The sequence below is a fragment of the Podarcis vaucheri genome (assembly GCF_965113315.1).
Source record: "Podarcis vaucheri genome assembly, chromosome: 6".
Taxonomy (NCBI): Eukaryota; Metazoa; Chordata; class Lepidosauria; order Squamata; family Lacertidae; genus Podarcis; species Podarcis vaucheri.
Window position 1 is genome coordinate 74,767,379 of NC_138764.1, and position 13,167 is coordinate 74,780,545.

Here is a 13,167-nt window from a genome sequence, read left to right on the forward strand (position 1 = left end):
ACGAGCCTTGTGTGGTCGGCACAAGGAAGGGCACTGACCATTCTGAAGGCTGAAGGTGGCTGAGGGGCCTCAGGAACAAGGAATGGTGGCTCCAAGTGCAAAAATGGAGGTAATGCCAGTGGGACAATATTACTGGAAGTCCTCTGGCCTGCCTGTGGAAAGCTCCATCAGGTTGAGGTTCCGCAGGCAGAATAGGTGCAACAGGATGTGCACAGCACATATCAGGGATGAAGGGAATAGGGATACCATATCCTAAGTCCCAGTGAACTGATAGGGCAAAGGATTTAGGGGCTAGCAGCTCCTCTTTAGTCATATAAATACAGGTAAATCTCAGCAATTCAGATTTCCACTCCTTTGGTAGCAGCAAAGGCACTTGCTGGTTTAACCAGGAGGGAACTAATGAAGCAGACTATGAGGGAAACTTCAGGAAGAGATACCCTCTGAAGTAAGTAGATGTTTCAAAAGAATCTATTCTTGTGACTGAGCCTTGGCACTAGAAGGTGAATGCTGGACTGAATATATAGCTGGTGTAGGAACAAAGAGGGCTTTTGGAAGAGCTGTCAGCTGTTGTCACCAATGTTTCTAAGGCTGCATCTGCTGGTTGACTAGTCCCTGAGTTCAAATGAAGCAGGCAACAGCAGCCTTTCCCTTTGGTACATGTGGCAGATTGCCACCCTTGTCTCCTATATGAACAAGAATTTAGATGAAGGCCTTTGTGGAACCTTAAGAGTGAGGCACACACTCCACCGCTGAGATTATGTAGGTTCCAGTGGCACTGTGAATATAGTGCATTGCATTTCACAGCAGCAATTTAGTCCATAGCAACTGAACACAGAAGTCAGGTAAAAACAAACTGCAATAGCACTTCCAGTTGTTCCACCTGTAGTTAAATGGGTTGGTATGCTGCCTTTCAAAGTGGCTTAATCCCTACCTTTGTACATGAGAAGCACTTCCTCAAAGAAGATTTAACTGTTATACTCAAACTCTACAAGTTAGTGATTAAGGACTGAAGTTTTAGAAGTGGATTCTCAATATATTTGTTTCTAAAAAGAAAACAGATATTTAAAATACAAAGGCAAGTCTTAGAATAAACAGTGTAGGAATCTGCAGATGTTCTAAAACAAGAGTTAACTGGAATTCATTGAAACCTTAAAATACCAGGCCAACTGGGAAAATGTAACTTTTTTGATTTAAAACGTTCACTTATGTTGTCACATCACAGCAGCCTTTGCTATCCGTTGACCTCATTGTATGGTTAAGCTGCCATAGTCCTTCAAATAGCATTCAACTAAAAGTCCTTCAAATAGCATTCAGCAGCTTTATTGTTCCCATTGGAACAATCTCCAGCTCAATCACATGCCAACCCCAATTTATAATTCATATTTTATGTGCCAGGTGAAAGGGTCCCTTTAAAAAAGAAAAGGATGCTTTGCACTAGCACCTCTTTATTGTGTGGTTCAACAGGATTAGGCTGCTTATTCCCTTCATGGTGTCAATATGAGATAGCATGAAGGCTGCTTTTTACTTCCACATTTTCTATTTTTTTATTCCTTTCAAATAAGTTTGAGAACCTTCCTTTCATTCCTTTGCATGCTACTACTTGCCACCACACCCCTTGAGTATTATTATTATTTAGTTGCTTTACTCATAAAAATGTCAAAGCAATTTACAAACACAATGCACACACTAAAACCAATGACAATTACCAAAGTCATGAAAGTCTAAACCAAACAAATCCATCTATACAAATAAAAGACAAGTTCTGCAGATCCTGCCCCACCAAATACTTAGAAATCCTTTAAACTAAGGGCCAAAAGCCCTAGGTGAGAAGAAAATTCAATACTTTTTTCCCCTTAAGAAAAAATATATGGAACAAGTAGAGCCACTGCTACCTGGCTGAGTGCAGAAACGCAACTTTACAAAAATGGAAATAAGAGCAATGAAATAAAAACAGAAATTTGATTCCATCAAAAGGATGCCATTAGAAGCAAACACTGCACAAAACCATTGATTTGGAAACCATTTAATGAGAACAGAAACGTTTCCAATTAATATAATTTTTCTCATCACTTGCTATACAATCTTTGTCATTATTAGCCACCCCACATCTCCTTCATTTGACTGAATTTCTAGAGTCCTGTTTTGACCAAGATGATCACTTGGTTCATTTCAGTTTCATGCTGCCGTTTTCTTAAAGAACTGCAGTCCTACTTCCAAGCTGGGCTGTTAAATGCAGCCAAACTTTAACTATATAATAGAAAAGCTCTGTAGTGCCAGTCTTGAAAAGGAAGGGAAGATTAAAAAGTAGAGCTTGAAGCCAAGCTGGCCTCTCATGAGAACCAATGATGTTCTTCCTCCTAGGAAGTTATCTTGGTCCAAACAGGCAATTTATTTAGGCACAGGCCTGTCCATCTGATGGTGAGCAATCCTGAGAGCCCAAATTCAGGAGAGTCTCCTTTGCTTCTTTTGTTCTTCATATTCATTTAATCTCTTCTGAAAATATCCTGTGAATAAGAAACAAAATGCACCAATCACTACATATGGATTTCCCCACCTAAAGGATCTTGTCGTCGGCTTCAACATTGCAGTAAAATGTTAGGAACATAGGAAGTTGCCTTAAGAGCCATCTAAATGCTGTCTACATTGACAGGCAGCAGTTCTGTCTGGGGGTGAGGAGCAGTGAATCAGTGGGGCAGTAAGCCCCAAGAACAAGGGGATTGGGGTACTAGGACCCAGAAACCTAAATGTTCAGCGAAATCTGGGTAGATGAATTCCACAACAGGTGTGCAGCAATTATTTATTTGTTGCAGGGGATCCAGCTATCAGAAGAACACTGGTGGGCATAATATTCATTTTTGCAGCATTCAAACTTGGATTATTTCTCAGTGGGAAATGCCCCCACCCCGCCCCCCTGCTGCACCTAGCTCTCAACTGTGATAAGTAATTATGTATGGATTGTGGTTGTGAGAAAGACGGAACTCCCAATTTATTCAACCTCATATCCAAACTATATTTATAAGGACTGTTTAAAGGAAGAATGCTTTCACTTATACCAGTTTTACCTTCAACACTCTTCTTGTTCCTTTCTGCTTCTTGAATAAATAAGGAGAACATCTGCGTCTTCACAAACTTTTTCAGAAACTTGCGACTGGTCTTGGAGGTGAGGGCCTTGCAGAACGACCTCTCCTGGAAGCTGCCCTGACCATTCTTGCCCCATTTGATGTGTGCCGGATAGTGGCCAATTGTTTTGACGAAAAACTGCACAAAGGCGTCTGAAACACGCGTGTTGAGTTCCTCAGATGCTTGGGGGCAGGGAGAGAAAATGAGATAATGTACAATTCAGGTCTAGCACAAATGTTGCTCCTTTCCCAAGCCTCAGGATACAGGACCAGATGGCTTTTTTGTCTGCCTGCCTCTCTGCCTCTCTTGTGTGTTTTCTTGCATGGAGAGAGTCAGCCAACACTTAACATGGATGCACACGAATGGTTCAGTATGTGCCCATTTATTATTGATTGCGTTTATATACCCCTTAATCCTTAGCATTTCTAAGAGGTGTACATAAAAATAAACCATGCAGAGAATAAAACAGTAAAGAGACACCATAAAGCTGAAGGCTGCCTTAAAATGCCTGCTAGAATAAGGAAGTCTTTGTTGTGTACCTGAAGATCAGCATGGAGGGCACCTGCCTAATCTCAGCTAGGTGGGAGTTCCACAGGTTTGGACCCACAACACAGAGTGCCCCATTTCTGGTGGTTACAAGCTATATATCTGAGCCATGGGGAGCAAACAACACAGACTCCCCAAAGATCTCAGCGATTGGGCAGGGATATAAGGGATCAGGCAGTCCTTAAGATATCCGGGACTCAAGCTGTTAAGGGCCTTGCAGATTAATAGAAGAAGCTTGGTGACATATACAAATACACAGTCCCCACGGAACAGACATTACTCAACCTTGCTGAGTTCTTCAGAGTTCTCAGACATTAATCTCTAATAGGGATTATGGAGAATTCACGTGAACATAGGTACTCTTCACTCTCACAGCCCCTTTAATCAAAGAGCTTTAAAGCTCTGCATAATGAGGAAATGTCTACCATTTACACACAGTGGAGGCAGTATGGCGTATTAACTCATCAATTAACTGTGGCATCCTTAAGTCATAAAATCCAATCCCCTAGCATTAAACTGCTAAGGAGCTGTTGCTATGGAAACATAGGGCTCCAAAGGGAAGATCTACCTGCACCACTAGCTTGCATATAATCTATAATGGCAGAAAGAGCTAGAGATGCAAAATCGTCTCCTCCATCTTTGGAAAGAAGGATCTCCTATCCGAGCTCATCTGTCCAAGGACAGCCATTTTGGAGCCCTTCCCTCATAGCATTTCTCAAATAGCTCTGTTTTATGTATATAAAGGGAGATGGAGACAGGCAGGCTTACTTTGTACGTTGTTGTTCATCGTGGGCAGAGAGGACAGCATTTCGCTTTGTAGCTTGGCAGGCAAAATCTCTTCTTCGTCACCAACCTGCAGAATTATTAACAGGGAGGTTTAGACAACAGCCGGTCACTGAAAAGCAACAGATGTGAGGACAAGGGGCTGCCACTCAAAAATAACCCCTTTCTGATGGCACTTTCAGGTCTGTAGGGCTATAAACACATCTTGCCACTAGCTCCCCCAAGACACATTCTGCACAACGTACAGACAGATGTAATTTATATGTGTCAGGGAACTGCCATCAACGCAGAGGTGAGAGATAGAGGGGGAATTGTGTTACAGGGAGCCTCCGAAAATCTTGCGAAGCAGTTCCTCTTCCGGCGAGGAGGAAAGCCCCACCTCCAGTGGAGAAGAGGTGGAAGGACCAGAGGATGCTAGTAAGAGCCTTAACACCGCCTGAGCAAGCTGGAGAGGAGGGAAGCAGGCCCTTACCAACGCCCATCATGTGCAGTAGCTTGAGGCGCAGGAAGGGGCGGAAAAGACTGCAGGTGACGAAACGTTTATGTTGGGGGAGGTACAAGAACAGACCACTCCCGGATTCTGCTAGCGATTGAGCTGGACATGAACTTATGACGCTCTTCACTGTAAATAGTTTGCACCAAAATAAAGCCTGTAAAAGACAGGTCGGAGTCCTGCCTGGTTACTCTCGAGCAACCACAACAGCATCTGACAGCATGGATATGCAGTCTCTCATTATATATCAACAGGAGCCATCCCATGATATCTGAGAGGAGAACAGAAAGATTATCTCACGAAGAAACCAAGAAACAGGTAGCATGACAACCTGAGAGCTTGATTTGCCATCAGATTATACTGGCCTAGCCTGGCAGAGTGAAGACTGTCTAAATGATCCCAGGGTATTGTCTAGTAATGTTTTGGAGGCTAGGCAGGTCTGAGTTCGGTTAAAATGCTATTTCTATTCCAAACAATTCCAATACTTAATGATACACGATGTCTGAAAGATTGGCAAAAAGATCTGTCTAGGTTTATTTGGAGGGAGAAGAAACCATGGATAAAACATTAGACTCTTATTGACATAAAAGACAGAGGAGACCCAAGGATAATGTTGGATTTGGATCAAACTTACCAATTTTAAGAAATTTCCTTTGCACAGATCAACAAGGAGCACCTAAAAAGGTAAAAATAAAATAAGATCCAGCTTTATCTATCCAGAACTACTTTAAGAATGAGCAAACTATCCAGAGGATGTTCAAAATTGGAGGGATGGAAGAATGCAGGGGATTCAGAAGGCAGTGGCTTCAACCTGCCCAGTAATCATGGGAGTTTTAATTTTTATTACAGTGGTACCCCGCAAGACGAACGCCTCGCGAGACGAAAAACTCGCAAAACGAAAGGTTTTTTCGTTTCCGAGTTGCCTCGCAAGACGAATTTCCCTATGGGCTTGCTTCGCAAAACGAAGCTTGCCCCGGGGACAGCGGGTCTTCTCTTTTGAAGCAAGGGGCTGGGGGGAGATAGCGATCTCCCTGCAGCCCCTTGCTGCAAAAGACGTCCGGGGGAAGCGGGGAAGAAGCGCTTCTTCCCCACTGCCCCCCGACGTCTTTTGCGGCAAGGGGCTGCAGGGAGATCGCTTCTCCCGGTGCTCCGAAGCCGGGCGGGGGGCAGGGGACACCTCCCGCCGCCGCGGGGACACCTTTTGAAGGCAGGCGGGGGGGGGGGAGCAAAGACTTTCGCCCCCCGCCCGCCTTCAGAAGAGGTCCAGGACCTCTTCTGAAGGCTGGCGGGGGGCAAAAGTCTTTGTCCCCCCTGCCTGCCTTCCCAGGGGCTTTTAAATCGCCCCGGACAACGGAGAAGTCCTCCGCGGTCCGGGGCGATTTTAAAATGCCGCCCGCCAGCATTTTAAGATCGCCCGGACAGTGGAGAAGTCCTCCGCTGTCCCGGGGTTTTTTAAAATGCTGGGGGTGGGAAGAAAAGCCCTTGTCCCCCCCCCCCCCAGCCTTCAGAAGAGGTCCGGGGACAGACTGTCCCCGGACCTGGTCTGAAGGCGGTTTCCCTAGGAACGCATTAATTGATTTTCAATGCATTCCTATGGGAAACCGTGCATCGCAAGACGAAAAAACCGCAAGACGAAGAGACTTGCGGAACGAATTAATTTCGTCTTGCGAGGCACCACTGTATTTGCATTGATTAATCACTTTATACAAAATAAAAGGTCCCAAAGCAACTTGACAAGATATAAATACAACAAATAAAAGCAGTTCAAAACCAGAAAAGTGTGGAACAATGAACAATAGAAAGTATATGAAACAGACATTCAGTAGAATACTGTAAGTCCTACACAACCCGCTAAAATATGAACAGCACTGTAAAAGCCAAATTAATTATCAAAAGCTTGAGCACACAAAAAAGTCTCAGCCTGGCACCTAAAGACTGACAAAGACGGTGTCAGGCACATCTCCCCAAGTAGAATATCCCGCAGACTGCACTGGGGGGCACCACTGAAAAGGCCCCTTCTTGTGTGGCCACACTCTGTACCTACTGGCAAGGCACATGGGGGAAAGCATCTGATGAAGACCAGAGGATCCGGGCTAGTTCATATGGAGAGAAGTAGTCCTTGAGGATTTTGTTGTTTTGGGTTTCTTTGGTTTATTTCAAGGTTTTGATGCAAGTTCCTTTGAGAGGTTTGAGTCAGGCCAAAAGGTGTAAACTGACACCATCATAAAATTAAACCAGGAGCCGAAGTGAAATATTTGCACACACACACACAAAATCTAGGCGCATTGCAGTTGGATGGAACAACCAACATTGATTTTATGAGAGCCAAATGACCATGCCAAGCCTTTAAGATGACATGGAACTGGAGATGAAGGTGGAAGTGATGAAGAACAGAAGCTTGCCAGGAGGAGGACATAGGCGGACACCACGAATTCCCATCTTTGGTGCTGCGATAGCCCCCAATACAGAGTCATGTTTTGCTCTCCTGCCATTCAGTGCCACTTGCCCCTTACTCAGAGACATGAAGGACAGTACCTCTTCCATGGGTTGCTCCTGAACCTCGTCTAGGTAGCGCTTCTGGATCCCAACCATGAAGGGTGTGGGGCAGCAGACGGTGCTGAGAAGCTGCTCTGGAACCACCGGGATGTACGTATGGGCCCAGGTGAAGGGGTAAAGAAGAGCTGCAGCTGCATGGATGCACTTGGAAAGGGAGCTGAAAAGGGAGTCATAATGCTGATGAGATTATTACAGTGGTACCTCTGGTTACGTACTTAATTCGTTCTGGAGGTCTGTTCTTAACCTGAAACTGTTCTTAACCTGAAGACCACTTTAGCCAATGGGGCCTCCTGCGGCGGCTGCTGCGCTGCCACATGATTTCTGTTCTCATCCTGAAGCAAAATTCTTAACCCGAGGTACTATTTCTGGGTTAGCGGAGTCTGTAACCTGAAGCGTCTGTAACCTGCAGCGTATGTAACCCGAGGTACCACTGTACTGAGAAACACTCAGAAAGGTTAGGTGCGCACCAGGCCGAAATCAATTGAACATGGCGCACAAATACCCTTATTTCATTACTACATTTAGCGCCAGTAAAGAGAGCCAAACAAAGTGGCTAGATGGGCCACATTCAGTCACCCTCTACGCCAATAGGGAAAGAAATTCTGACTAATCACTACACTTCCTGACAGTACAAGCAACAAAGTCATCCCACTGATTTCAGTGGGGCTGAAGCGCAATTAGTTTTCGGCCTAGACTGAAGCCAAGGTATTCACCTGAGTTCCTCGGCCAGGAATACTATCCGCCGTTCCAGCACTGCAGAGGCAAATATCTGGAGGATCTTCTCGGGACTGAGGCACTGAAAGAGGGCCTGAAATTCCACGTGTTCCAAGTGAGAGTCCAGAGGCCGTGTTAGCTCAATATGCTGTGAGGAAGAAAGCAAGATATGGCAGGATGACTATGTTCATCCATGTAGACAGGAGTGGGTACATTTTGTATCATAGGCTTAACAAAAAAACACTCCTCGTTTCCCACACACACTATCTCCAGCTACTCAATGAAGAGGAATCATTATGATCAACTAAAATTACTGCCCTAGAATTCAACCTAAATGCCATTTTTGAATGTAACACTAAACTATGATTTTGCATTATGTGCACAAGTAGCAGCAAGTCTTGGGCTCGAGTTCTACATTACATCTGAACTCGGGAGAACTAAGGCTTGTTCAAATAGACCAAGATCATCAAACTGTGAATTATTATCCAGATTCGTTTTCAGTTAGTTTAAACAAACCGGAGTCCCCATGAGTTTGGACACAGTAAGAGAATCCAATTAGCTTAAATGTTTCTTATCTCCTTGTAGCTACACCAGGGAAGAGAGAGAAGGAACAGCACTTGAGCTCCAGGCTTGCTGCTGCTTGTAGCCTCCTGTTTTAGACAACAGTTTTATATATTTTATTTACTTCCATACTATAATGCTAATTTTCGCCTGCAGAGGGCAGTGTGCAAACATTCCTGCTATACCAGTGGCATCACAAGACACACATGTCTGAAATCCACAAGCTGAGACAACCAACAAGCCAGGGCCATACACACACACACAACACCTGACAGGATACAGTTAACAGGTAAAACAAGAACAAGCTGTGCATACAGGGTGGGCCTCAACCACTTGTGGTTTTGTGAGGCAGAGCACAGGCTTAAAAGAGCATCTCCCAAGTGGAATAGAACTGGTGTGAATGGGGTAGCTAACACCTCTTCCACCTCCTTTGCTTGCCATGAAGGATGGTGGAGAAATCCAGTTTGCATTTCAAACTGAATTTGCCAAATTTGAGCTTTCTGAAGCAAAATGCAAAAAAAGCACAGCTGTCATTCAAAATTTGAACTTACCTGAATTTGGAGCTGCAGTGATCCCAAGAATGCACATATTGTTGGGAAAATGTGCATTAGAAATCTTTGTGAAAATACCATACAATAGTCCATTATATTTGGGGAAATTGTTTGCAACAATGTGCACATTATTGAAAACCGTGTGTGTGTTTATTGGGAGAAATTAAACAAAAAAAGCTGACTAATTTTCCTAAGGATTTAAATAATAATTACAATTTGCTGCAGAAATGTGGAGAACTGAATTTCAGATTGGAAAAATGAGAAACTGAGAACCCAACCTGACATATCCTTCCACAGGCTACTTGCCATTCAGCAACATCAGTCACTGTCTAGAGGCAGCCCATCGGCCACCATCACTGACTGGAGAGCAGAGAGACAGCCAGGAAGCAAGGAGGACTGTGCCAACTTTGGCTGCAGTCACATGCACACACTTACTTCTGAGTATGTCCCATTAAAACCAGTGGAATGCACATCTATTTCCTCCTCTTAAGCCTGTCATTTGTCCATAATCCATTATTTCAAAAGGCAACAGTGGTGCAACAGCTTCGGTAACCTTTGGACTTTCCATACTGCAAGTGACTCACTACAGCCAAGGCAAAGAAGCAAATCCTTGATTCCAGGCAGAACTAACTATTCTTGTTTATTTTGCAAGCTTAGGGTGGAATGCAGCGTAGTCCTAACGAGATCATTTCATGGGCGCAGGCATTTCTGCAACATTCCCCTCTCTCCTCTCCTGCACTGTTCTGGGGGTTCCCCTGACCCTCCAGAGCAGATCTGGGGGAGATGGGAGGGTGGGAGTGCAGAGGGAGGCAAGGGCGGGCAAAGTTCTGCCGTGCTACTGACAGTCCTTGTGCTGGCTTCTGCTAGCAGGACTGGGTAGTTAAAACCCAGATCTTAATTTCAGCTGCCCACTAAAAACATACAAGAGAGACTATGGCCTGCTCAAAAGTGGCAGAAATGTGAAATGAGGTGTTCTCTCTCTTTGATAACTAAACTAACTATTAAGCCATCATTTCACCTGACACTTTTGAACCTGTATATGGAAACAGAACAGGGTCTGAAAAGCAAGTAATTTATTTCTCATCTCTTAACAGCAGCTCGGGGCTCTATTACCAAATCCTGGAAGTCCTTTAGTCTTAATAATTTGGATTACGGGTACTTTAAGGTTTGGCAAATTGCCCTTGAAAAGATATCTCATAAACTACAAGCATCTAAAGGGCAGAGCTGGAATGAGCTTTTTTTTGTTTTGCTACATGGCATGTTTTTATTTCTTAAATGAATACTGAGGTGCATGGTTGCTCGCTGCCATCAGCATGTACAAACATGGTGCATCTAAGATGTTATAGAAGCTTTATTCTCAAAAATGATGGAATTCACAGGTGGAGAATACAGTGGTACCTCGGGTTAAGTACTTAATTAGTTCCGGAGGTCCGCACTTAACCTGAAACTGTTCTTAACCTGAAGCACCACTTTAGCTAATGGGGCTTCCCACTGCTGCTGCGCCACCAGAGCACGATTTCTGTTCTCATCCTGAAGCAAAGTTCTTAATCTGAAGCACTATTTCTGGGTTAGCGGAATATGTAACCTGAAGCGTATGTAACCCGAGGTACCACTGTAGTTTATTTTTCCATATCTTTTTTATGGGCAAAGGGAATTTTTGCAGGAGTTAATACTTTATTACCCCTCTGAGGCTGTGCTGTATCTTTGTACTTTTGTCCTTTCAGGCTGTGATGCTTTATGGGTTATAATGTTATATTCTTTTTATTTATTTTGCTCCTTTTTTGGGCTAACAAATTAATAAATGATTATTTTGTTAAAATAAAACAAAATACAAAATAGACCATAGCAATCCCAGCCAAAGCTGCCTATACCTCTGTTGGGCCAGAAAAAAGCCACATGGACTCAGAAAAAGCTTTTTGACAATTTGCACAGAGAAGACAAATCTGTGTGGTAGGTCCAAAAGAACATATTATATACACCATACAGGACTTGCTGTAGGTTTGCCTGCCCTTCCATCGCCATTCTGTTTCCTCCTGACATTGCACTGTGCAGCAGGCAGATGCTCTGCTTGTCCTGTCAGAATCAGTAGACCTCTGAATACCAGTTGCTATGAGCTCCAGGTATGGAGAGTGTTGCTGTGCTCAGCCCCTGCTTTCCCACAGGGTTCTGTTTAGGCATTATGAGACCAGGAGGTTGGAGTAGGTGGGCCTTTTCCCACTTCTCATGCTTTAAATTATCTGGTTTTAAAATTTATTTTCAAAGCACAATGAAGTTCATTCCATTTGTTCCCCCTTTCTCGTTTTTAAAAAGCAGAATCATTCTTTAAAACATTTCACAACTATTCCTGTAATGGGGTGAGAAAATGTAGTTTAGTGACAATAACGTCGTTCCAGCCACTCTGTCTTGCCCTAGGGTCAGCTTCCACCACAAAGATGAGAAACTGGCTCTTCCCTGTGCAAAGTCTGCAATGCAAACACAAGGAACTGGTTTCCTGAGCAAAATCCTGCAGAGGAGGTTTATACATGTGCACAAAAGCCAGCAAGGGCACTTCCACAAGGGTGTGACTGCTGAAATAATCTGTTTTCTGTGCGCAGTTTCTCCTTCTCTATAAAAGTCAAGCTTGAAAAGTGTCTGGTGGAAACATACTGCTATGCCCATTTAAGGATAATGAAAAGACGCTGATGCTTTTGAGGAAAATGCAGGCTGCACTCACTATCTAACTCTTCCAGCTGCCTTAAACATTGAGCAAGCCAGGAAATTATACCAGAATTTCGTTCTCTGGCAGCTAAAAGAAACAAACTTTTGACATCGTAACAGGAAGTCAAAACTCACTAGCACAGAACACAGAAAGGCAAGTCACGCTTTGTGGCCGAGGACCTAACTAATACTTCTAAGTAAGAGGACGAAGATCATGGCCACTGGGCCCATCACCTCCTGGCAAATAGATGGGGAAGAAATGGAGGCAGTGAGAGATTTTACTTTCTTGGGCTCCATGATCAGTGCAGATGGTGACAGCAGTCACGAAATTAAAAGACGCCTGCTCCTTGGGAGAAAGGCGATGGCAAACCTAGACAACATCTTAAAAAGCAGAGACATCACCTTGCCAACAAAGGTCCGTATAGTAAAAGCCATGGTTTTCCCAGTAGTGATGTATGGAAGTGAGAGCTGGACCATAAAGAAGGCTGATCGCCGAAGAATTGATGCTTTTGAATTATGGTGCTGGAGGAGACTCTTGAGAGTCCCATGGACTGCAAGAAGATCAAACCTCTCCATTCTGAAGGAAATCAGCCCTGAGTGCTCACTGGAAGGACAGATCGTGAAGCTGAGGCTCCAATACTTTGGCCACCTCATGAGAAGAGAGGACTCCCTGGAAAAGACCCTGATGTTGGGAAAGATGGAGGGCACAAGGAGAAGGGGACGACAGAGAATGAGATGGTTGGATGGTGTTCTTGAAGCTACTAGCATGAGTTTGATCAAACTGCGGGAGGCAGTGGAGGACAGAAGTGCCTGGCGTGCTCTGGTCCATGGGGTCACGAAGAGTCGGACACGACTAAACGACTAAACAACAACAACAAGAGGACCTCTCCCTAGGGAGGAAACTTGCTATGGGCTAGAAGAGATGCCAGACACATTAGAGGGCAGGTCTCTTACACCTTTCATGGTTGCATCAAAGAGGAAATTTGGGTAGGTGCTGTTGTCATGTCCTAGTACGGCAGGAGGGAATCTACGTCAGCCCAAATCTGTGCAAATATTAAAATGGACACAAGTCCTGTCCTCCACTATATCTGGCGACTTTTTACAAAGTAGAAAACCACATTCCCATCCCATTGTAGAGAATTTCTT

At 44.2% G+C, this 13,167-nt stretch overlaps 1 protein-coding gene across 2 annotated transcripts in view; it reads right to left on the minus strand.

The window, feature by feature from the left end:
- Window positions 1-2,007: 2,007 nt before the first annotated feature.
- DENND2D (DENN domain containing 2D) overlaps window positions 2,008-13,167 on the minus strand; it is a 33,658-nt gene continuing 22,498 nt past the window's right edge. For both annotated transcript variants that reach the window (XM_082226972.1, XM_082226971.1), the window contains exons 7-12: window positions 8,212-8,360; window positions 7,478-7,655; window positions 5,577-5,618; window positions 4,435-4,519; window positions 3,063-3,302; window positions 2,008-2,504 (exon numbers count right to left, since the gene is read on the minus strand). In XM_082226972.1, the coding sequence (XP_082083098.1) occupies window positions 2,443-2,504; window positions 3,063-3,302; window positions 4,435-4,519; window positions 5,577-5,618; window positions 7,478-7,655; window positions 8,212-8,360 (756 nt within the window). In that variant the 3' untranslated portion in view covers window positions 2,008-2,442. The remainder of the gene's footprint in view (window positions 2,505-3,062; window positions 3,303-4,434; window positions 4,520-5,576; window positions 5,619-7,477; window positions 7,656-8,211; window positions 8,361-13,167) is intronic.